This window comes from Miscanthus floridulus, chromosome 8 (genome assembly GCF_019320115.1).
Source record: "Miscanthus floridulus cultivar M001 chromosome 8, ASM1932011v1, whole genome shotgun sequence".
Lineage (NCBI taxonomy): Eukaryota > Viridiplantae > Streptophyta > Magnoliopsida > Poales > Poaceae > Miscanthus > Miscanthus floridulus.
Window position 1 is genome coordinate 1,274,890 of NC_089587.1, and position 25,272 is coordinate 1,300,161.

The following is a 25,272-nucleotide window of genomic DNA, read 5'->3' on the forward strand; positions in this document are numbered from 1 at the left end:
ATATAGATTTGAAGAACAGGCAAATAATGCAGGAAATCGCTGATCAGGCACAACGCTGGAAATATTGCCATAAGCATAACGACACTAATGTGACCCGCATTGTACGGCCTGATTGATTAGTTGCATCTCCTCCTAGCCTGGCTCGCATGAAAAAAAAATTTCATGGTATTTTATTATTAATAATAATGAAAAAAAACATTGTGGAATATTACAAGGATACTACTATATGAACAACACACAATTAATATCTATAGAACATTTCATGAATATAATATTAGGTGAATGATCGATAAGATATCATGAAATATCCTATGGATATAACATGAACAACAAAAAATACACCACGTGGCCACGTGAAATGAGGAATACAAAATATACTTAAAACAAAGTAATAAATAAATAAACAAGTAAGGTAAAAAAGATTATTATAAAAAGAAAAAGTTCGTAAAAAAAAGAATAGGGAAAAGGGGAGTGGAGGTGGAGTTCAGGCCACGTGGACGTGGCCACGTGAATAGCGCCATGCAGGGCCGGCCGCGGCCGGCCGGTGTGCACGCGCGCCGTGAACAGGCCGGCGTGCTGCGTGCAGCCACTGCAGCGTCCACTGCTGGGCCGCGGGCTGCCGGCTGGGCTCCTAGTCCACTGCATGGCGACGCGGGCCCAATCTCTGGAACGGACTCGTGTCATGCGGGCCCCAGCGCGAGCCACCCACCACGCTCGCACGGCACTGGGACGGCACGAGACGAGAGAGAGCAAACCAACGGTTGTGGAAGCGAAAAAAAAAAACAAATTGAAATGCCTGCAGCCGCTTCTGCCTAAACCTAAACCCCACCAGCGGGAGCGGGAGGAAGGAGAGGAGGCCGGCGGAGGGGAGCCAGAGGAGGGAGGGTCGTCCGCCGCGGATCGGGATCTCCCTCGAGCGCACCAGCACCCGCGTGCCGCGGGAATTCGAGGAGGTTAGATGTGGCGCCTGCGGATCGCGGAGGGAGGCGGGGACCCCAGGCTCCGCACGACGAACGCACACGCCGGCCGCCAGGTCTGGGAGTTCGACGCCGCCGCCGACCCCGACCCCGCCGTCGACGCCGCGCGCCCGGCCTTCCTCGACCGAAGGCACCAGCTCAAGCACAGCGCCGATCTCCTCATTCGCATAAAGGTGGGTGCCTGCCTGCCGATCGCTGTCTTGCGCATTTTTTTTTTCACCACAGTAACCCTGTCACTGACACTGTCAGTGTAGCACTGCCACGTGAAATGGTTTAAAATGGACACGGTTTTTGGCAATTATAAAATCCAGTGTTTCTTCAGCATTCCCTTTAAATTTGAAACATCTCTTCTTTTTTACACACTGCAGTTCGCCAAAGAAAATCCTCTTGAGCTTGACCTGCTTCCGGCGATCAAGCTCGATGAGCATGAAGATGTCACCGAGGAAGCCGTGACGACTGCTCTGAAAAGGGCAATCGACCGCTATTCTACTCTAAAGGCACATGATGGACACTGGCCTGGGGATTATGGCAGTCCTATGTTCCCTATGCCAGGCTTGGTACGTACCTCTGCTTCAACTCTGTCTACAGTGATATGTATGCATTCTTACGACTAATAAATCTGTGCTCTGTGCTTAATAAGCTTGTGATAGTGTAAGACGAAATTGTGTTGTTTTTTCTCTCTCACTTATGTCTCATGTTGTATGTGAGCCCGATATATGTTTTTTTTTTCTGTTTTGGATTCAATGCGAGTACCAATTTAGATGCCTCCTAAAACAGGAACTGGCAAAGTGTGGCGGGCATCTCATTTTTAGATTATATATGTAGAAAACTTATGTCTCGTGCTTCCTGCCTTCCTGTTTTATTTACAAAACAGGCAAACAGCTACTAACTTTATTTATCATTTATCCAGATCATAACATTGTATGTGACTGGAGCACTAAACACTGTCCTGTCATCAGAACACCAGAAGGAGATCCGCCGGTATCTTTATAATCATCAGGCAAGGATTCATCGGTTCTAAATTTGTCAACCCTAACTACAATGCCTAAAAATAAAGGTAATCTAGCTAATTTTGTCACTGTAACTGTACGTAGAATGAAGATGGTGGCTGGGGCTTGCACATTGAGGGTCCAAGCACCATGTTTGGCTCAGCACTGAACTACGTTACCGTAGTCTTTTCAGTAGTTTGCTCTTGGTTGCTATGTTATTCTTTGCTTATATGCTATTGTGGTTTACAATGTCTTGCAGGGAGGATGTGGTGTCATTGTCGAATGGTGTATTTGCCAATGTGCTACATTTATGGGAAGAGGTTTGTCGGCCCTTGTGTTCGAATTAAGGAAGGAACTTTTCAAAGACCCTTACAGCAAGATTGATTGGGACAAGGCCCGCAGTCTATGTGCTAAGGTTTGTTAACTTTTTGCGTGACTTTCCTTGTGGCTATTGATACATGTGGGCCAAATTGTGCACAACAGCACAAATTTCATTGTGAAGTGCCACAAAGTTATCTATTAGTCTCGAAGTTGTTCTTGTTTTTGGCCAAGGCTGTCCTTACTCCTTGTTCAGAAATCCCACTGCCGAAAGAGTATGTTTAGTTACTGGAACAACATTTTAAATTTCTGTTCAAGCTGATGAACAGGATTTTGCTCCTGAACATTTTAGAAATACGATAGTTAATGAGAAATCAATGAAATTTCTATTCATTTTTGTGTCAAATTAGCCACAAATAAATGTAGGCTTTTAATCTTCGTTTGCATCGGCCTGTCAAGAGAAAAAAATTAAGTGTTGAGATATTTTTTACTCCTACGTAATTCTCTAATCTGGTTGAGTGACTTAACAGGTCATTTTTCTTTGGAGATATGTTTGGTACAATATGATTTTTTAGCCTAAAAATTAACCTGGCATTGCATAAAAAGAATCAAACTCAAAGATAAAAAAAAAAATTAGTACAAGAACTGGCTCATACCAAGATCTCGTGCTACAGTTGCCTAAATCAGACAGCACGTTACAGATCAATATTTGCAATTGCAAAGAACTTGACGTTAGACGAGAAAGAATACCACACACCGACACACACACTTGACGTTAGGCTTGATGTGCTCTGCTTGCCCTGGCTAAAGGCCCGCCTAAGGCTAACTGATGGGCCCTGGCCGGCCAGATGGCCCATACGCCCCAAGCCACCAAATCACAGCACGCCATCTTGCCCCTGCCCCGGAGAAATCTTTAAACAGTAAAGCTAGCAAATACTGTTTTGGAGAAATGCAGCATGGTGTGCTGAACTTTTGTGCATGCGCGTCATGGTCTGTGCCTCTATCTCTATGCCAGATAGTTTTAGCAACATGAGGAATCTTCGGTACCTTAAAATCTCTGACGCTTGCCTTTTCAATAGCCTTCCTGCAGCATTCTGTCACCTCTATAATCTAAAACTATTATTAGCTAGGAAATGTATAATCAAAGTAATACCCAGAGGCTTTAGTAATCTGATCAATCTACAAAAGTTTGAATCGCAAGTTCTTAAGATGGATGCTGGGTTGCTAAATAATTTTAATCTGATCACTGGAGATTTGCATTTATGTAACCTCTGTGAAATAAGCAAGGATCGGGCGGCAAAAATTGAACTTATGAAGAAGAAGGTTACTTTTAATCTGACTCTAGATTGGTCTAAAGAGATATATCTTTCACCGGGACCTCAAGTGCATAATGAGACAGAAGTGTTTGAAGCATTACACCCTCCCACCAATATCAAATTTCTGTGCCTCAGATGTTATCCAGGTTAATATCTTCCAAGCTGGTTTCATGGTTTTGATGTCCCTGCCATTTTCTCATCACTAACAGAGATAAGGGTTATAGACTGCCCGAGGTTATCAAGGCTTGAACAGTTTCTACAGCCAGCTTATATGCCTGCCATCAAGAAAATGTTGATTAAACATTGCACAAGTTTGGTATATGTACCAGTAGAACGGTTTGGTGGTTTGCCTTCCCTTGAAGAACTAGAGGTGCGCAATTGTCCAAAGATCTTTCCGTTGTTCCAGTGATCTGTACTGCTGGCCACTGTCTCCGTGTTGTCGTGGTAGACCGTGGCGTGCATACATTTGTCAGTAGGTGGCCAATGCGCTGCGTTCGCGTTGTGGCTGCAGTGTCCCTGAGTCCGAGTCGCGCGGTGCCAACTTGAAGATGGCGCACAACGCCAGAGTTGGCGGCGCGCCAGTATGTGTGCCTCTGGTGCCATGCATGCATGCCTTGTCCGTACGTGTGGAATGGCACACGTACGGTCATGGCGCGAACCTAGGACCTCGTTTGTTTTCGCTATATATTTGTTGATTGAATAAAGGAGAAAACATTGCTCTGTTTTGTGACACCAAAAGTCTTCCAGACTTCCTTTATTCAAAGCAGGCTTTTGGTTTCTGAAAATAGACACATAGTGAAATTGTATTTTCGCTGCCTCACAAGTGCATATTTGTTTCGTTGCACAATTGCTAAATTATATTTTCTGAAGCTGGCATACCTGTGTGTCAATTCTCCTCTTTCAGACTGGCTCCACAACTGAACATCTGAAATGACTCAGATCAGAGTGTTGCAACATATTCATGGGTTCAGACACTTAAGCCACCAATGTCCTTCGGTGTGTTTCCAACAAAATGCATGTTTCCGATAATGTGTCGAGACATTGTCGTCGCCTAGCTTTTCCTGGATTGGCACTTGGAATAATAATCCTTTTTTTATTGGACATTTGCATGTTCGCTGGTGTCAGTGTCACCATATTCTTGTTTCTGAACACAGAGAGATGCATGCGGCCATCAACCACAAATGTTAATCTTGCTCCAGAAGCTGAAATTAGCCTGAATCTGGCATGCTTGTTTGGTACTCCTCCATGTCTATGTGTAATAAAACAGAAACCGGAGATTCTTTGTCTGGCAGAGCGAGCATGTCATTTCTCTGTCAGACTGTGTATAGCAACCTCTTGGAAGCTTCTGCAAGAATGTACACCTGCAAGAATCTCCAAGCCTTGGCTCCAGCGATATTTGTACTTATAAATGGACGACATGATCTGAATGCCACCACACCAAGTGAGCAGTAGACATATCACAGAACCCTCTCAAGTCCAGCATCTGAAGAAACGCTCGCTGGTAAGGTAAGCATATATCACTACTTCAACTCCCCCTGCATTTGCTTTCATCTGCACTCGTCTCTGCAACACTTTCATGAATGGTCCTCCTTTTGAACTGCTACTGCAGGGAGAGGCAGGAGACAAGGATGGAAGAGAAGAGAGCTGCATCTGCTGCGCTGTACTGCTACTGTATGCTCATCATGCTGTCAGTGTCAGGCCAGAAGCATCAGGTGGCCGGGTTCGCAGGGCTCTGCGGGTGCTTCGGCGACTGCTACCATGACTGCAGGGAGGGCCACCGCCACCCTGGGTGGTTCTGCACACTCAAGTGTGTGGAGACCTGTGCTGCCGTCGTCTCCGACGAGGTGCAAGGCGCCATGGTAGGTACTGATGCCGGTTGCTCCGAGATCTGCTTGACCACCTCCATCTGCGGCATTGCCCAGACCACTGACGGTAAGTACGAAGGGGCTTGCTTACTACAGCAACCATGATTCATGCATGCAAACTTGACAATTTTGTATTCGTTGTTGTAGAGACATGCATTATGCTCCTAAAATTGCTCCATTTTGAGTTGGCAGGGACAGCTGATTCCGGTGCTATAACTGCAGCAGCTTGTGTTGATGATTGCATCGAGAACTGGAACCCATACAAGAACAAGCACACTTGAAAAGTGTTTGGTGGAACGTGCTGGACTTCTTCGCGCAGTCTGGTGTTCTGCTGGGCACCTTTATAGCATAATACATTCTATATAGCTCTCTTCTGTCTATAGTACCTGAGTAAATGCATCATTAGCATATTAACGAATGTAACACTATTTTAATTGGACGATATATATACGCTTTGTGGTTGAAACTGTGTAATTATCACGTACTACTAGACTACTGGTGGCTGAAAGCAGGTGACAATACTGACAAATCTGAATATCTTCTTCCGTGGCAATCATATATGGTTCATCCTCAAGCATCTAAGCTTCTAGTAGCATGTGATTTCGTGAGGCATTGTTGTTGGGAAGGAAAAGACGATATATAGAAGCAACCATGGCCAAGTGGAAGAGTTATGTCAGTGCAATGTAATGGTCGATTGTTGAGCAACGATCTACAATAATAAGATAAAACAAGTTGATTCCTGCTTATATTTTCATATCTTACTCAGTTCTGTCGATTTATTTTTCATGTCCAGTTCTCTACTAATTTTCATTCTCAAAGAAATAAACATAGTAGTATCTTATTTTATTGTTACTAATTAGAGGCTTAATATAATTATCACGGGATACCCTAGTAAAAAAGACAAATAATAAAAATTCTCATAATAGTCATAAACAGTTGGCCGTTAATTTGATAGACGCTAACCATCGTAGCCAATAATAGCATTGGATCTCTTATGTTTCATAAAAAATATTCATATAGTAAACCTCTAAATTGGTATCTAAATTACCCATCTCTGTCACTATAAAATATAATTCAAATAAACCCTAATTTTTTCTCTAAATTACCCACCTCTATTATTATGAAAGATAATTTAAAATAACCCCCTATTTTCACATAAATTATCCACCTCAGCCGTTATGAATGATAATGCAAACTAGTCCCTAAGTTTGCATCCAAATTACCCACATATATCATTATAAAAGTAACATTTTAAACTTGTATATAAATTACCCACCTTCTTCATTATAAAAATAAACAAAAAAAAAATCTCCAAACACTCTGTGTAAATACTTATAAGCTCCTATGGAAAACAAACAATTTAATAGCCATAAAGTATGCTATATACATTTCTAAATTTACACACGTCTACCATTGTTACGTTAAAATTAGGAAAAAAAAATTGCTACGCTTCACCATGTAGACCAAGTGTGCCAAGTGTAGAAAAATATTTCCCAAACTATATATCAATATTAGTGACATTAATATTCACTTTAAATTATATTAATACCCCATGAAAAGATTTATGTACATTTTTATTTAAAAAGTTCATATATTTTTTACTAAAACATTATCCCATATCAATACTGTTAATTTAATTTTAAGCACTCTATTTTATACTACTACACACACAATTATTTGATATACTACAAATACAAATGAACATCTTGAATGTTGTGTTGCATGTTGAAGCGACTATTTATGCCATTCTTAATAAAATAAAAAAATAAAGCTTTGGATAAAATATACAATGAGCACTAGAGTTTTTAATGTAACACAAGATAAAAATATTACAACGACTAATATAGATTCATGATGTCAACAAGAGCTTATATAGCTTAAATTCATGATGTCAACAAGAGCTTATATAGCTTAAATTCAAGTTTCAATAAATTCTAGATATTCTAACTAGCATAATACATTCTATATAATTCTCTTCTGTCTATAGTACTAGAGTAAATGCTTCATTAGGATATTAACGAACGTAACACTATTTTAATTCGACTGTATACACTTTGTGGTTGAAACTGTGTATAATTATCACGTACTACTAGACTGCTACGTAGTAGCTGAAGCAGTGGACAACACTGACAAATCTGAATATCTTCTTCCGTGACAATCATATATGGTGAATCCTCAAGCATCTAAGCTTCTAGTAGCATGTGATTTCGTGAGGCATTGTTGTTGGGAAAGAAAAACAGATATATAGAAGCAACCATTGCAAAGTGGAAGAGTTATGTCAATGCAATGTAATGGTCGATTGTTGAGCAATGATCTACAATAGTAAGATAAAATAAGTTGGTTGCGGCTTATATTTTCATATCTTGCTCAGTTCTATCGATTTATTTCCAAGTCCAGCTCTCTACTAATTTTCATTCTCAAAGAAATGAACATTAGTAGTATCTTACTTTATTGTTACTAGTTAGAGGCTTAATATAATTATCACGGGGTAGTAGGAAAAAAATCATAAAAATTCCCGTAACAGTCAGAAACAGTTGGCCTTTAATTTGATAAACTCTAACCATCATCGCCAATAATAGCTATTAGATCCCTTTTGTTCCATAAAAAATATCCATATAGTAAACCTATAGATTGGCATCTAAATTACCCACCTGTGTCACTATAAAATATAATTCAAAATAAACCCCAAATTTATCTCTAAATTATCCTTCTCTATCATTATAAAAAATAATTTAAAATAACCTCCTATTTTTTTCATACAAATTATCCACCTCAGCCATTATGAATGATAATGCAAAGTAGTCCCTAAGTTTGCATTCAAATTACCCACATATATCATCATAAAAGTAACATTAAACTTGTGTCTAAATTATCCACTTCACCATTATAGAAATAAACAAAATGTCTCCAAAGAAAGTATGAGTAAGTACTTATAAGGTATTGAAAAAACAATTTAATAGCCATAACGTATGCTATATATATTTCCAAGTTACACACTTCTACAATTGTTATGTTAAAAGTAGGCAGAATGCTACATTCCACCATGTAGACAAAGTAAACATTTATACATTATTAGGGTAAGCATTTATTTTATTAGTTTACCAAGTGTAGAAAATATTCCCTGAACAAACTATATATAAATATTAGTGACACTGACAATTCACTTTAAATTATATTAATACCACATGAAAATTTTTATGTAATTTTTTGTTTAAAGAATTTTATACATTTTAGCGTAGGTGATTCACAGAATTGTCATGCAAAACATTTTTAGCGTAGGTTTCACAAAAACGCCTTTCTTATTGTGGCGTTCACAAAATTGTCATGCAGAACATGTACACCTAGGCAATTTCATTCTTTTGCGTAGGTGATTTTAGGAGAAAAAAGAAAAAGGAGAAAAAGAAACGATATGTCCTCCAAATTAAGGTGCACACATTCTGCATGACAATTTTGGGAAGCTCAAGATAATAATTTTGCGAAACCCACTCTTTAGGATGGCAATTAGGGATACAAGCAGCCTCCATGCTGCTGCTCGCGATGCTTTTTTCTATAATGGAAGACTTTATTAAAAAAAATTCAAGGACAATGCATTAGCCGGTTCATAGGGTCCGTTTAGATACGAGAGTTAATTGCTAGCTAGTAAAAAAATTAGTCCTCTAGCTCATCCAACCATGAGGACTATCTGGTCCGCGACGATACCAATGTCAGCTTAGACGTCCGGTGCTGGAACTAATGACAAATATCTATTTTTCTCATTTATATATGGACCAATTGGATTGACAAGTTGCTGTTTATATACACATGCCAGCGGCACTGTCTGAGCTGACATTGGTAGCATCGCGGCCTCGAGAGCACCGTCGGCATTCCGTCGTCTTCTACTTTCTCCTTGTATTTGTATGTATGAAGAGCAGATGCTTCGGTGCTTACATCCGTCAGATAGCTGTTTCTGAGCCTGAAGAGTGCTTCAGTTATAATCAAGGCCAACCAATCTGCTCTGCAATCTGATTTCAACCTTCCTGTAAGCTGATGACTATAAGTTCCGCATTTTAACCTTCCTTTCGTATTCCCTAGCAACTTGATTTTTTTTGAACTAACAAACTGACAGGTGAATGATTACTTGTCCGTATGCACTAGATTGGCCCCTAATGTAAACGACCATCTCTGCTCTGGAATGTGCACACGATTGATGATGGCAAAAGACAGGAAGGGCGGGCGATATACTGATTAGATCCGGTGATAAAAAGGTAATCCAACAAGACATCACCAAGTATCTGGTATCACCAAATATCTGGTGTATTATGCATGTTTCACTTTTAACAATACTCTGATCTATCTGTAAAAAATAAAAAAACAGGGTAAAACATAAGCTGATTTTCACATCCACTAATTTGTTTTGTTCGTTTACAGTAGTTCCATCATTTCCCATTACACTATATGAACATCTTGTGAAGTAAGATCTCTACTGTAAGCATTTCAGTGACAGGTTCAAATTTTGTTCTTCATGTTCATTATCCCTTGCCAACTCAGTGAGGTAGTACCCATCTAAACTTTGACTTAATGATGGGTGCTCTGTTTCTATTAAAAGAATATTTGCTTCATCAACTTGCTTCTCATATAACTATACATTTGATTAGCATTCAAATATGACCACAAGATGTCGCTTTCTAATGTTCAGTAAATCTACTATTTATCCAGCACAGAGGGCTACAAAAATCTTCAGAGTCAAGTCAGTATGAACATAAGCAACATACAACCGGTCGTCGAGGCCATTACTGTCTTCAATGAGTGTGTCACTTTTTTCCAGTGGCTTAAATCTTTGGGATCTCGTTCGAATGCAGTAGAAAATCAAGAACTTAAAGAAGATGATGTACTGAAGTTGCAAAGTTCTCTACAATGCCTCCGGGATACTCTACCTGTAATATACAACTTTATTGATCGAGCAGAGTGGAGAAGCCATGAGAAGTGTGAGGCAAAGCTCCTTCCAGAACTTAAGGCTTCCATGTAATGCAGAAGACCTTCTGGAGGATTTCCAATGCTACGAGCAGAAGCTGAAAATTGAGGGCAGTGCGACCAAAGTGGAACCGAGAAGTAAATTCTTTCACGATGTCATTCAAGGTAACTTTAAAAAATTGACTCACGTCAAGGAGAGGCTAGATAATCAATCTAGGCTGCTCAAGAGAATGGGCTTACACCAAGCAACTCTACGGTTTGACAAATCAGTCAGACCCGAGACCACTTCGTTCCCCACTGAGGCAAAGATATTTGGTCGTGATGATGAAATAAAGGAGCTAATTAGACTCCTTGGGGTACCTGCCAATAATAGAGGGGGTCCTTCCAGACCCAAGAGGAAAAGAAGTGCAGCCTGTTCATCGGCAAGCAACCAAGCGTCTGCTGCCCTTGACAATAATGAAGCAACAATAACAAGTGTTCCAGTTTTGGCCATTGTTGGTATTGGAGATGTTGGAAAAACTACTTTGGCCTAGAGTATCTGCAGCCATCCACAAGTGAAAAAACACTTTGATGTTATAGTTTGGATTTGTGTCTCAGATGACTTCGATGTCAAGAGGTTAACAAAAGAGGTCATAGAACAATTTTGTAGGAAAGCGCCGACTACAGATAATTTGAAATCTCTTCAGAATGATCTTGCAAATAGCCTCAACAAGAGAAGATTCTTAGTTGTTCTCGATGACATGTGGGCTTAAAATGTGGAGCTCTGGAAGACGTTCTATGCACCTTTTAAACATGTACTTGAGGGAAGCATGATGCTTGTCACAACTAGGTCTCAAAAGGTTGCGGATGTAGTGCGGACGGCGGATCCTTTTCTATTAGAGGGTTTGAAGGATGATGTATTTCAGAATTTCTTCCAACTATGTGTGTTTGGGTCTAGTAGCTCCAATAATAATCATGAGTTGGAATGGATTGGTGAGCAAATACTCCCAAAGTTGAAAGGCTCTCCTTTAGCTGCAAAAACCCTTGGACGGCTGCTAGGAAGGAGCCTTGACCCAGCACATTGGAATATGATTCTTTGCAGTCAGCTGTGGGAGCTTAGGCAAGAGGAGACTGACATTTTGCCAGCACTTCGATTGAGCTACATGTATTTACCATTCCATTTAAAGAGATGCTTCTCATTCTGTTCCGTGTACCCGAAAGATTACAATTTTGTAAAGGAAGATTTAGCTGAAATTTGGGTGGCAGAAGGCTTTGTGGAACCTCAGTTTAACACTTCACTTCAACAAACTGGCTGCGAGTACTTTGAAGAACTTGGATATCTGTCATTTTTTCAGAAACTTCGTGGGAAATATGTAATACATGATCTGATGCATGACATGGCACAACTAGTTTCAAAGGATGAGTGCTTCATAATAAAAGAGAAAAAGGATCTTGAAAGGATTCCTCGTAATGTCCGTCAACTATCGGTGCTCAAAAGCAGATACTTTAAGTGTTCTGAATTAGAGATTCTATGCAAGCAAACAAAGTTGCGTACTCTACTTTGTGACATGTCTTTAAACAGTACAGCTGGCAATGAAGTGATGCAGAAATGGTGTACTGAACTTTTGTGCATGCGTGTCATGGTCCGTGCCTCTATCTCTGAGTTGTGGGGCTTGCCAGATAGTATTAGCAACATGAAGAATCTTCGGTGCCTGAAAATCTTGGATTCTTGCCGCTTCAATCGCCTTCCTGCAACATTTTGTTGCTTGTATAATCTACAGCTATTATGTGCTAGAAAATGCATATTTGACAAAGTACCTAGAGGCTTTAGTAATCTGATCAATCTACAAAAGTTTGAATCACGATCTCTTAACATTGATGCTGCAATGGAGAATGGAGATGGAATTAGGTTCCTAAAGAAACTTAATCTAATCACTAGAGATTTGTTTATAATTAATCTTTGTGAAATAAGCAAGGATCAGGCAGCAGAAATTGAACTTACGAAGAAGGATATTTTTTGTCTGTCTCTGACATGGTCGAAAGACATATTTCAATTGCCGGAACCAGTCCACAACGATGAGATAGAAGTGTTTGAAGCATTACACCCTCCCACCAATATCAAATATGGGCGCCTCAATTGTTATCCAGGTGAATACCTTCCAAGCTGGTGTCATGGTTCTTATGACCCTACCATTTTCTCATCATTAACAGAGATAATGGTTATAGGCTGTCCGAAGTTATCAAGCCTTGAACAGTTTCTACAGCCAGCTTATATGCCTGCCATCAAGATAATGATGATTAAAGAGTGCACAAGTTTGGAATCTATACCAGTAGAAAGGTTTGGGGGTTTCCTTCCCTTGAAGAACTGAAGGTGACCAATTGTCCAAAGATCAACTCACAATGTCTATTGGCCCCGTCCCTAAAGAAGCTTTCTTTGGAAGATCCTGGGAATCTTGGAAATGATATTGATTGCCGTTCCCTGACCACCATTAATTTATCAAACTACCATCTGGCATCTCTAACATTCAATAGAGAAAAGCTCCCACTGCTCACTGAACTAACCATTGGAGAATGCAGAGAGCTAGAGACACTTAATGGGGGTTGGCCTATTCTGAAGAGCTTGTCCATTATGCTTTGTCCACGTCTCAAATGGGAAAATGGAATAGTGTTACCATCATCCCTCCAAAGCCTCCACTTATGGGATCGTGGTTATTTTTCTGTGAGGTGTCTGGAGAACCTCACATCCCTCAAATCACTGGTGATGACAGTATGCAAACACATAGAGTACATTCAACGTGACTTGTGGAGCAGTAATCTCAAATCACTCCAGAAATTAACTATTAAGCACTGTGAAGACGTTGTATCAATTGGTGGACAAGAAGCGATTGCACACATACCAAAAGTGGACATTCAAAACTGCCCAAACTTGAAGGAAGTACAGCAACCGCTGTTGAGAGGCTATCCGTTTAGGTTCTTCTCGTGTAATAAATTATGATCCAAAAGGTACTCTTAGGACACTTAAGGATTAAACCTCTGTATGTGTTTGTATCCTGCAATTGTGAGGCAGTGCCGCAGCGAACATATAACACTAGTTCAGAAACCATACACATACAGAGGTTTAATCCTAATAAGTATTCTCCTCTTTCAGACTAACTCCACAGCTGGACATCTGAAATGACTCAGATCAGAGTGTTGCAACCAACAGCTGTCTTGCTCTTACCCAGGCAACATTTTAGTAGGTTCAGACACTTAACCAAGCAATGTCCTTCTGTGCGTTTCCAATCAAAATGCATGCTTCTAATAATGTGTCGACCCATTGCTGTCGCCTAGCTTTTCCTGGATTGGCACTTGGAATCCTTCTGATATGACATTTGGATGTTGGCTGGACACAGTGAGATGCATGCTGCCAACAACTACAAATGTTTATTTTACTCCGCAAGCTGAAATTATCCTGAACCTGGCAGTGATACTTGTGCGGTACTCCTCCATGTCTATTTGTGAAACAGAAACGAGACATTTTCGTCTGGCAAAGTGAACAGGGTACCAATTTTTGGTACCAAGTCACTCTAGCTCACGTCGGACGGAGCTGGCAGATGAATAGCAGCAGTGGCGGAGCTAGGATTTATACTCAGGGGGGGTTGGCCGTCAGGAATTATACTTAGGGGGGCCGGCTCGGTCTTTTTCATTGCGATAATTTTATTATCTAGTTGTGTTTTGTATGATTATATTATCTAAAAGATATTAATAGGTATATATGACAAGAATTTTATATAATCTCCCTCTTAATATAAATAAAAAATATTAAATCATACTACTATTTTTTTTTTGTTGTCAAACATTGGGGGGGGGGGGGGCCATGGCCCCGCCATGGCCCCCCCCCCCCCCCCCCGCTTGGCTCCGCCAGTGGGGACGGGGCCAACAGACGTTGTGAGTAGATCTTTGGACAATTGCGCACCTCTAGTTCTTCAAGGGAAGGCAAACCACCAAACCGTTCTACTGGTACATATACCAAACTTGTGCAACCTTTAATCAACATTTTCTTGATGGCAGGCATATAAGCTGGCTGTAGAAACTGTTCAAGGCTTGATAACCTCGGGCAGTCTATAACCCTTAGCTCTGTTAGTGATGAGAAAATGGCAGGGACATCAAAACCATGAAACCAGCTTGGAAGATATTCACCTGGATAACATCTGAGGCACAGAAATTTGATATTGGTGGGAGGGTGTAATGCTTCAAACACTTCTATCTCTTAGACCAATCTAGAGTCAGATTAAAAGTGACCTTCTTCTTCATAAGTTCCATTTTTGCGGCCCGATCCTTGCTTATTTCACAGAGGTTACATAAATGCAAATCTCCAGTGATCAGATTAAAATTATTTAGCAACCCAGCATCAATCTTAAGAACTTGCGATTCAAACTTTTGTAGATTGATCAGATTACTAAAGCCTCTGGGTATTACTTTGATTATACATTTCCTAGCTAATAATAGTTGTAGATTATAGAGGTGACAGAATGCTGCAGGAAGGCTATTGAAAAGGCAAGCGTCAGAGATTTTAAGGTACCGAAGATTCCTCATGTTGCTAAAACTATCTGGCATAGAGATAGAGGCACAGACCATGACGCGCATGCACAAAAGTCCAGCACGCCATTTCTCCAAAACAGTATTGCTAGCTTTACTGTTTAAAGATTTCTCCGGGGCAGGGGCAAGATGGCGTGCTGTGATTTGGTGGCTTGGGGCGTATGGGCCATCTGGCCGGCCAGGGCCCATCAGTTAGCCTTAGGCAGGCCTTTAGCCAGGGCAAGCAGAGCACATCAAGCCTAACGTCAAGTGTGTGTGTCGGTGTGTGGTATTCTTTCTCATCTAACGCCAAATTCTTTGCAATTGCAAATATTGATCTGTAACGTGCTGTCTGATTTAGGCAACTGTAGCACGAGATCTTGGTATGAGCCAGTTCTTGTACTAATTTTTTTTTTTATCTTTGAGTTTGATTCTTTTTATGCAATGCCAGGTTAATTTTTAGGCTAAAAAATCATATTGTACCAAACATATCTCCAAAGAAAAATGACCTGTTAAGTCACTCAACCAGATTAGAGAATTACGTAGGAGTAAAAAATATCTCAACACTTAGCACGCCGGCCTGTTCACGGCGCGCATGCACACCGGCCGGCCCTCCTCTGATCTCTCTACATGCAGCGGCACCACCGCCAGTCGCCCTGCATGGCGCTATTCACGTGGCCACGTCCACCTCCACTCCCCTTTTCCCTATTCTTTTTTTACGAACTTTTTCTTTTTATAATAATCTTTTTTACCTTACTTGTTTATTTATTTATTACTTTGTTTTAAGTATATTTTGTATTCCTCATTTCACGTGGCCACGTGGTGTATTTTTTGGTGTTCATGTTATATCCATAGGATATTTCATGATATCTTATCGATCATTCACCTAATATTATATTCATGAAATGTTCTATAGATATATTAATTGTGTGTTGTTCATATAGTAGTATCCTTGTAATATTCCACAATATTTTTTTCCATTATTATTAATAATAAAATACCATGAGATTTTTTTTTTCCATGCGAGCCAGGCTAGGAGGAGATGCAACTAATCAATCAGGCCGTACAATGCGGGTCACATTAGTGTCGTTATGCTTATGGCAATATTTCCTGCGTTGTGCCTGATCAGTGATTTCCTGCAGTATTTGCCTGTTCTTCAAATCTATATAGTAACTTATACATAGATAGAAAAATCCGTAATTGATGCCTTCCGTTTTACTGCATGCGTACGTTATAGAGGCATATAATAATTCTTTGATTTATTTACTCATTTACTAGCCAAAATAAAGCATCGATTACAGCGCCTATATACCGTATGGCAGGGGTGGATCCAGAACGGGGCTGCGCCCCGGGCTGAGCTGCTGATTCACGTTCAAAACAGTCTGATCTGGTTTCCTAGGCCTCCTTTTATCTAATTAAGATCATAGTTTTTTTAGGCTAAACACCACATATGTTACAGGAACTACATAGACTCGCCCCGGGCTACAGCCCGGGCAGCCCGAGCCCTGGATCCGCCCCTGAATAGCAGGCAAGATAGATATGCCGGTGACGAACACTGCGGCGCCAAACGCTTGTATCTTGGCTTCTATTATTAATCAAAACACAACTCGGAACAAGTTGAGCTGACACATTACATTACATTGGCTTTAATATAGCCCACGGCCTTAGCTCATGAAAGAGCCACGACGGACGGGCACGATCCACATGAACCGCTCAGACCTCTCCTGCCGGCGCTCGCTCCTCCACTGCATGCCTTCAACGCTACTACCTCTGCCCGTGAAAGAAAGTAACTATGGTATGCGTGTAAGTTAAAGTGCTTCACGTTTGACCATGTTTTTAGTAAATAGTATTCACATTTATAACTTTAAATTAATTTATTATAAAAATATATTTCGTAATTAATCTAATGATGTTTATTTGATATTATAAATATTTATATTTTTTTAACTATAATTAGTCAAACTTGAAGTACTAAACCATGACACTGTTCTAAAATTGCATTCTTTTGCGGACGGATGGAGTAGCTTCTAAAGACCCGCCACCACCTTGAGTACTCAGCTAACAAATGACTAAAAATAGAACACATGCACACATGCAGGAGACCAGGTGGAACACGCGCACTTGCCTAGACTCTACGCATAACACGTCGTGCACACGACGAACTCGACCCGGTCAATGGACTCCATGCGAGCTCGAACATGCGCGCCATCGACGACTCAACCTGACACACGCACACACACCATGCACGGACATGACGTGGTTTATTCTAACACATTTCGTCTAACATAGCAAATAACAATCTCTCGTAAGCTTCTGCAAGAATGTACACCAGCGAGACTCCAAGCCTGGCTCCAGCATATTAAAGCCCTTTGGAAGCTCAAGGTACCCCTAAAAGTCAAAATTTTTGTTTGGTTCTTAATAAAAGGGGTGATTTTAACGAAAGACAATCTTTTAAAATGAAACTGGAAGGGTGATGAAAAGTGTTGTTTTTTTAACAACAAAGAAACCATCCAACATTTATTTTTTGAGTGCCATGTAGCACGCTTTATTTGGAGGATTGCTCACATAGGGGTTTACAACCACCAAGAGATATGACTAGTTTTTTCCAAACATGGTTACAACATGTAGACTCAAAGTCGTGACCTCAGATTCGAGTAGGAGCAAGCGCAATATTTTGGTCTATATGGTTGACCAGAAATAATGTAATATTTGATAATAAAGTATTTTACTCCTATTTACAGGTTATTTTCAGGGCGACTTACTAAACGCGATTCTGGTCCACACTTCAAAAGGAGGCCGACCAACCAAATTCGAAAAGGGCATGCCGAGTAATGGAGATTGTAGCAATGGAAATTTTCGCCAAGAATGGATGGTTGCTTTCTAATAGGCTTAGAGCTTAATTTATTTATACAGTCTCCCATACTTTTGATGTTTTTTGTGAGATTTTCTACATCAGCCGGTGGCTGAAATGTTGTAATAATGAATGGTTGAGTGCAAAACTCTTGCAGAGGCCGGAATAAAAATTCCTTTATCTAAAAAAATAAATGGATGACATAATGCCATCACATGAAGTGAGCAGTAGACAGAACCCTCTCAAGTCTGCTGAAGAAACACTCTGGTAACTGGTAAGCATCTCACTGCTTCAACTCCCCCTGCATTTGTTTGCATCTGCACTCATCTCTGCAACACTTTCGGCCGAAAGAAAATCCAAAATTTTGTAATACACTAATACATGTGCTATAGACTCATATTTTCTATTGTTTATATTACATATTTTTCTATTCAATAGATATGTAGTCATAAATCATACTAATATTTGTTTAGATCTAAATTTTTTTTTAGAAAAAGCATACTTCATGTGTTAGTCTCTAAAAAATATTCGGTGAAATTTTGGGCGAATTTTGTGAAATTCAGTAATTTCGATGGTGGCCGAAATTTTTGCAATACTGAAATTAAAAACCATGGAAGGATGGAAGGGAAGAGAGCTGCAGCTGCTACTCTGTACTACATGCTCATCATGCTGGCAGGCCTGCGGCAGCAGGAGGTGGCTGGGTTCGCAGGGTTACACAAGAGCTAAAAGGCAAGTTCTATAGAACGGTGATTAGACTGGCTATATTGTATAGAGCAGAATGTTAGCCTACAAAGATTCAACATGTTCAACAATTGAGTGTTGCAAAAATGCGTATGTTGCGATGGATTTGCGGTTACACAAGAATGGACCAAGTTCGGAACGATGATATACGTGATCGCCTAGAGGTAGCATCAATTGAAGAAAAGCTTATCCAACATCGGTTGAGGTGGTTTGGCCATGTCCAAATGAGACCTTCAGAGGCACCAGTGTATTGTGGAGTCCTAAGCTAAGCTAATAATATGAGGAGAGATAGAGGAAGACCAGAATTAACATGAGGGAGGCAATAAAAAGAGATTTGAACGCTTGGAATATACCTAGAGATCTATGTTTGAATAGGAGTACTTGAAAAGCAGCTATTGAAGTGCCCGAACTGTGACTTGGGATTCTGGGTGAGTTTTAACTCTAGCCTACCCCAACTTACTTAGGACTGAAAGGCTATGTTGTTGTTGTTTGTTGTTGGAAAAGAAATGAACATAGCAGTATCTTATTTTATTGTTATTAATTAGAGATTGATGTTAATTATGACAAGATGCATTAGAAAAAAAGACAAATCATAAAAATTCTCATAATAGTCAGTAACATCTAGCCTTTAATTTAGTAGACTTTAACCATCATCGCCAATAATAACAATTAAATCTATTTTGTTTTATAAAGAAAATATCCATCTAGTAAAACCCTTAAATTTGCATCTAAACTACTCATCTCTATCATTATAATACAATTTAAAATAAACCCAAAATTTATATTTAAATTACACATCTCTATAATTATGAATGGTAATTTAAAATAACCCCCTAATTTTCCTATAAATTACCTAACTTAGAAATTTTGTAAGATAATGCAAAGTAGTCCCTAAGTTCGTATCCAAATTACCCACATACATCATCATGAAAGTAACATTTTAAACTTGTACATCTAAATTATCTAACTTGGCCATTACAAAAGTAAACAAAATAAAATCTCCAAAAACTATGAGTAATACTTATACCTTATAAGTTATTATAAAATCAATTTAATAGCCATAAAGTATGTTATATATATATATATATATATATTTTTAAATTACACATTTCTACTACTTTATGTTAAAAGTAGACCGAATGTTATGTTCCACCGTGTAGACTAAGTAAACATGTATACGCTAGCAGGATAAATATTTATTTTATTACTCTGCAAAGCATAGAAAAATATTCGCTTAACAAACTATATCAATATCAATGACACTAATAATTTAATTTAAATTATATTAATACTCCATAAAAATATTGTTTTCAAAATTTTTATTTTAAAATAGTTTATACATTTGGACTGAAACATTATCACCGTATCAATACTAGTAATTCAATTTTAAGTACTCTATTTTATACTATTATTACACATATAGTTTTTTGAGATACTGCACATACAAATTAAAAATTTTGAATACCGCGATGCAAGCTGAAATGACTATTTATGCCATTTTTAATAAAAGAAAAAAGTAAAATTTTGAATGAAATATGCAATGAGCACTAGAGTTCTCAATGTAACAGAGGATAAAAATATTGCAACAACTAAAAAGACTAAAAGTTAGAACTAAAATATAGATTCACGATGTCACGAAGATGTATGCAACAAGAGCTCATATATAACTTAAGCTTAGGTTTCAACAAAATACGTATCAGGCTAGAAAAAAGATAAATACTAGATATTCTAACTAGAGGTTCCAAACAGAACCTCCACATTAATTCCCACAAGACTTGCTAGAAAAATAAACCCTAGAAATTCACACAAAAATTTAGTATACTCTAGTCACCGTTGATAGTAATAACCATTGATATATTATATTTTATAAATAATTATCCACCTCTAAGACCACCACAAACAACATAAAGTAACACATGAACCTATATTGAAATTTAGCCACCTATGCTGTTATGAAATAAGGTCTAAAGTAACCATAAATTAGCATCTAATTAATCACCTAGGATTATGATAGATAATATACTTAGCCTCTTAAAATTTCACTTTTTAGATTATTTAAATGTTTTGCCTTTTTAAGTTTTTGTCCAAAAATCTTCTCGGGCTAAAATTTGCTAAAACAAGGTCGACTAGATTGGGAAACAGGGCGTCAGCAACAAGGACAATGTAGCTAGCCAACTCTACTCTAAGGCACAATCTACCGGCTACAGATCTTACACGAAAATGTTGAAGTGCGTAGGGTGGCGGGGGCATGCCGAGCCTTGTAACCGTCGTCCATGGGGCCGCCGCGCGAAGATGCCAGGTTGGGCGGACGACAATCATCCATAGGGCTTTCTTCGCGGAGCAGAGACAAATTGCCCGGAGGACTGACATTTCATTTGATCAAAGATGTACTAATTTGCCCCGAGGACAATGTTGTCGTCCTTTCTCGCAGGAATCATGGGGTCCAACCGGATGGATCCGAGTCGCCTGCCGACCACCCCTTCCCTCTCCCATGCGACGCGGCCAGGTGGTGGGCTTAGAAGGGGGTTCTGGGGGAGGCAAGCCGGCCAGGCGGTGGGGATGGCGGTGGGCGGCGTTAGGGTCCTGGCAGCGGCGGAGGCGGCCGGGCTAGGTCGGGTCGGGGGTATTGCAGCGCTGCTCTCCAGCGAGCATGGCCATGGCGGTGGCAGGCTAGGGGCGAGGAGGAGGATGAGGAGGGCGGGGTCGAGGACATGGTCACAGGCGGAAGTAGCGAGGACGAGCACGAGCGGGAGGAGGAAGAAGAACAAAAGGTGGCCGGCGCTGGCTTCGCCACCTTGGTCAGACGCTAGCACGACCCCCTTTTTCTCGTGGTTAATTTTAGGAGTAAAAGAAGAGATGGCATAGAAATCAAGGTGCATAAGTTCTGTATAATAATTTACCAAGTTGATGATGACAATAATAATTTTAGATCTTTAGCATGGCAAATAGGGATGCAAACAGTTAGCATGGTAAATATGGATGCAGCCCCAAGTTTTTCGAACCGGACCGGAGATCGAACCGGCGAGGTCCTCGGTTCAATGGTTCATTGGTCCAACCGTTAAGAACCGATTGAACCGCCGGTTCAATTTAATTGAATCGATTAATCGAACCGGCCGCAAATACTTTGAACCGGTGCATATATATATATATATATATATATATATATATATATATATATATATATATATATATATATATATATATATATATAATTATATAATTGACAGACAGAACAATATAATTATATTGTACAACCATAAGGACAAGGTTCACACATCATGAAAATATAGGATGACAGATTGACATGGTCTTAAATTCAAAATACAAATTAAAGTGCGTGATAACATATATAGGTTCATCTTCACACACAAGAGTGACAACTGACAAGACACAACCATAAGGTTCATAGCAACATAGTCTCACAATCACAGGTTCGTAAATTCAAATATCAAGTGCGTGATGATAAGATAGAAACACATGAAGCATGGTACTCAATAAAAACGTATTGGATCTCATTCATCTTGAGCTTGAGGTTCTGCTCCTCCAACATCAACTGCAAATCCACCATAATCATATGCGTCTTCCTGCCTGAGGTTCTGGTACTCCTGGTCCTCTATAATCTCATCACTGTCATCCATGGCATCAGCCTCCACCATGTCCATGTTAAGCTCCAAATCTGAATTTTTTTTACCAATTTAGATTTGATGGTATATAAGCAAAAAGTTGTATATATGTTAAACTGGTTTCACAAGGGACATTACCATCACTGCTGCATTGTATATTCAGCTCAGACAGTTTAGTGCGAAACGCTTCTAGCTCTTCAGAGTTAAGGCAAGGTGGATTGTCTTCTAAAATCCAAGCTTCATTTCCATTTCCAATTTCTTCCAACATTATTGGGTCATAATTTCTAGTAGACAACTTGGACCTGATGTTTGAATTCACAGATATGTATTACTTATGCAAACAGCTAAAAAAGACAATGAATGCAAGGAACAAGAGAAGAGGTACCTTTGTCGCAGTCTCAGATTACAATGCACATACACAATATCATTTAGCCTTTGATGCTCTAATCTATTTCTTTTTTTGGAGTGCACATGCTCAAAGTAGCTCCAGCTCCTCTCACATCCAGATGCACTACAAGTTTGGCTCAACACACGCAGAGCAAGCTTCTGTAAATTTGTTGCACTGCAGCCATAAGTTTGCCACCACTCATCTGTGTGAAAAATAGAATTTAGTGCTGCTGAAATGTGTGAAATGACAGAATTAAGTGTGCTGAAATGAACTACAACAGCTGACTTACCAGCAAGCATGACATGACGATCATTTTTAGCAGTTGGACGCCCAAAATCACCTTCTCCATTTCTGAACATTTTCATTTCTTTTGTCAAAGCACTTCTAAGGGCAACATCTTTGCCAGCATATTTCTCTATGACATCAAGAACTCCAGAAGTGGTGAAGTTGTACTTGTCTCTAAGTTCAACATTGTATTGGTTATTAGGATTAAACCAAAAGCCAGCAGCATGAAGATTCTTATCAAAATGCTTATCCCAATGTGCATCCATGTATTCTAAGAAAAGCTTTACTAAGTCTTTCTTTCTCTGAAATCTCTTCACAATTTCTTCTCTTGCAGCATGGAATGCTCCAAATAGGTAGCCCATTGCAGGTCGCTCATCGCTATCCACAATTCTCAGCACTCGAACAATTGGTTCTGATAACTGACAATCAGTAGCACAATCTTTCCAAAAATTTTGATCTAGCATAGCTTTAGTGAACTTTTTGGCTTGTGATTCCTTATAATATGCACAGTTTGTCCACTCATTGGAGACAACCATTGCTTGCAGTTCAGTCTTGTGCTTATATATGCTTTGCAATGCAATAAAATTAGTAGCAAAACGAGTTTGGGCTGGGCGAAGAATCTCATGACCTTTTGTGAACTTTCTCATTAGATATAATGGGAAGCAATGGTTGTACACATATTTTGTAATGATTGATGCATGAGCTACAGTATTCTTCACCAAATGCTCCTTACCAAAGTCTGACAATATCAAATTCACACAATGGGCAGCACAAGGGGACCAATAAATGGATGGGAACTCATCTTGTAACCTTCTACCAGCAGCGACCATGTTTGATGCATTATCAGTAACAAAATGAACCACATTTTCAGGCCCAACATGATTAACTACATCTTTGAACAATCTGAACAAAAAATCTGAAGTTTTGGAGCTATCAGTGGCATCAACTGACTTAAGAAAGACAGTACCTTTGGGACAGTAGACCAAGAAGTTGATGAGGGTCCTTCTCTTTCTATCAGTCCATCCATCAGCCATAATAGTGCAACCAGTTTCTCTCCAATGTGTGCGGAATCCATCAACAAACTTCCTAGTCTCTTCAACACATTTTGCAAGATATGGACCACGCATCTGATTACAAAGCGGCACCTTGTATCCAGAACCAAATGCACACACAGCATCAAACATCGGCTGATAAAAAACAGAATTGGTTGCATTAAATGGAATAGATGCATCGAGAAACCATCTTGTCACACACATATCTGTCTTCTCTTTGACCGCTTCTCCTTGAAGAACACTCTTAAGTGTTGGTTGATCCCCTGGTCCAGTTCTAGGCTTGAAGTACTTTCCAACACTAGGAGTAGTAGTACCAGCCGGTCTTTTTTCCCTTTGTTTGATGCAACTACAACAGGATTGGTATTGGAGACTTCAACAACATCTTCCTCTCCAGGTTCTGGTCCATATGGGTGCCCTTCCACATATTCCTGTTGCATCTTCTTTTTCTTCTCATTCCAATCTTCAATATTTTTATACATTGTATGCTCAACCTCAGGATCAACCTTCTTACATGCAGCTACATTACTAGGCCATTTGGCCAAATGTTCCTTGAAACGATGGATTCCTCCTCCTAAGAAAGTCGTATCACAGTACATGCATTTGATCTTCTTTCTTCCTCCTTCCATAATCTGTGTGCAATATCCCCATGCTAGATCAGTTTTCCTTCTTGTCCTTCCTTCTGTGGCAGCCTCTTGGGATGGGGTTGAATTCTGGTTAGAATTTTTAGTCCCAACTGGAGTAGGAGTGTCTGAAGAATCAACTGTGTGTGAAAACAAAAAAAAACAGTAATAAAGTTATCAATTTTCACATGAATGAAAATGTTGAACTTAGTCAGTAACAAATTAACCAGATCTGGTATACTCTATTACTCTAGCACTAAACATACTAACAGAGGGCTTCACCAATGAACTCACTAGATCAAATCAAATAACAGCAGGCTAATATATATATAACAGCAAGCTAACATACTAACAGGGAGCTAGTTCTAGATCGAACCATCCAAGATTACTTCCATGTTCCATGTTCCATCATCTATGCATACTTATATACGGCATCAAATTTCAAACCTAAATATCTAAAACTTGAACTCCCAGTAGCCATGGTTGGACTTGGAGGCGTGGAGCCAGAGCAGAGACAAGAAGTACTGTCGTAGTCGTAGCAGGCTAGAAGCAGCTGCCCTGCCGGCTGCAGCACGGCCGCCCGCTCGCCGGCTCGCGGCGACGCGGCCTCGCGCACGCCCGCACGGCCGCACCGCTCGCCCCGCGCAGGCCCGGCTCGCGGCAACGCAGGCCTGGCGCATGCCCGCACGGCCGCCCGCTCGTCCCACCCTGGGTGTTGGGGCCGCGACGGGCGCCCGCTCGCCCCACGTAGGCCCGCAGCC

At 40.0% G+C, this 25,272-nt stretch overlaps 2 protein-coding genes and 1 pseudogene across 8 annotated transcripts; 2 read left to right on the forward strand and 1 right to left on the reverse strand.

The window, feature by feature from the left end:
- Nucleotides 1-787: 787 nt before the first annotated feature.
- On the forward strand, nucleotides 788-6,124 carry LOC136470839 (cycloartenol synthase-like). Of its 7 annotated transcripts, none has more exons than XR_010761874.1 (8): nucleotides 788-1,150; nucleotides 1,346-1,534; nucleotides 1,888-1,977; nucleotides 2,072-2,381; nucleotides 4,505-4,596; nucleotides 4,726-5,106; nucleotides 5,210-5,532; nucleotides 5,658-6,124. XR_010761874.1 is itself a non-coding variant. In XM_066468577.1 (5 exons), exons 1-5 carry the CDS (start codon nucleotides 959-961, stop codon nucleotides 2,311-2,313), a joined length of 606 nt encoding a protein of 201 aa, XP_066324674.1. In that variant the 5' UTR covers nucleotides 788-958; the 3' UTR covers nucleotides 2,314-4,441. The 7 variants fall into 7 exon arrangements, 3 of the variants coding, with proteins under 3 accessions (XP_066324674.1, XP_066324673.1, XP_066324675.1); XR_010761876.1 differs by having other exon boundaries at nucleotides 2,072-2,118; nucleotides 2,226-2,381; nucleotides 4,505-5,106; XR_010761873.1 differs by having other exon boundaries at nucleotides 4,505-5,106.
- Nucleotides 6,125-10,197: 4,073 nt separating this feature from the next.
- On the forward strand, nucleotides 10,198-13,389 carry LOC136477160 (putative disease resistance protein RGA4; annotated as a pseudogene).
- Nucleotides 13,390-22,055: 8,666 nt separating this feature from the next.
- LOC136477170 (uncharacterized) lies at nucleotides 22,056-24,023 on the reverse strand. Its single transcript, XM_066475234.1, has 5 exons — nucleotides 23,807-24,023; nucleotides 22,844-23,236; nucleotides 22,552-22,756; nucleotides 22,305-22,468; nucleotides 22,056-22,219 (listed from the first exon to the last, which is right to left on the reverse strand). The coding sequence occupies exons 1-5, from the start codon at nucleotides 24,021-24,023 to the stop codon at nucleotides 22,056-22,058; spliced, it is 1,143 nt and encodes a 380-aa protein (XP_066331331.1).
- Nucleotides 24,024-25,272: the final 1,249 nt, after the last annotated feature.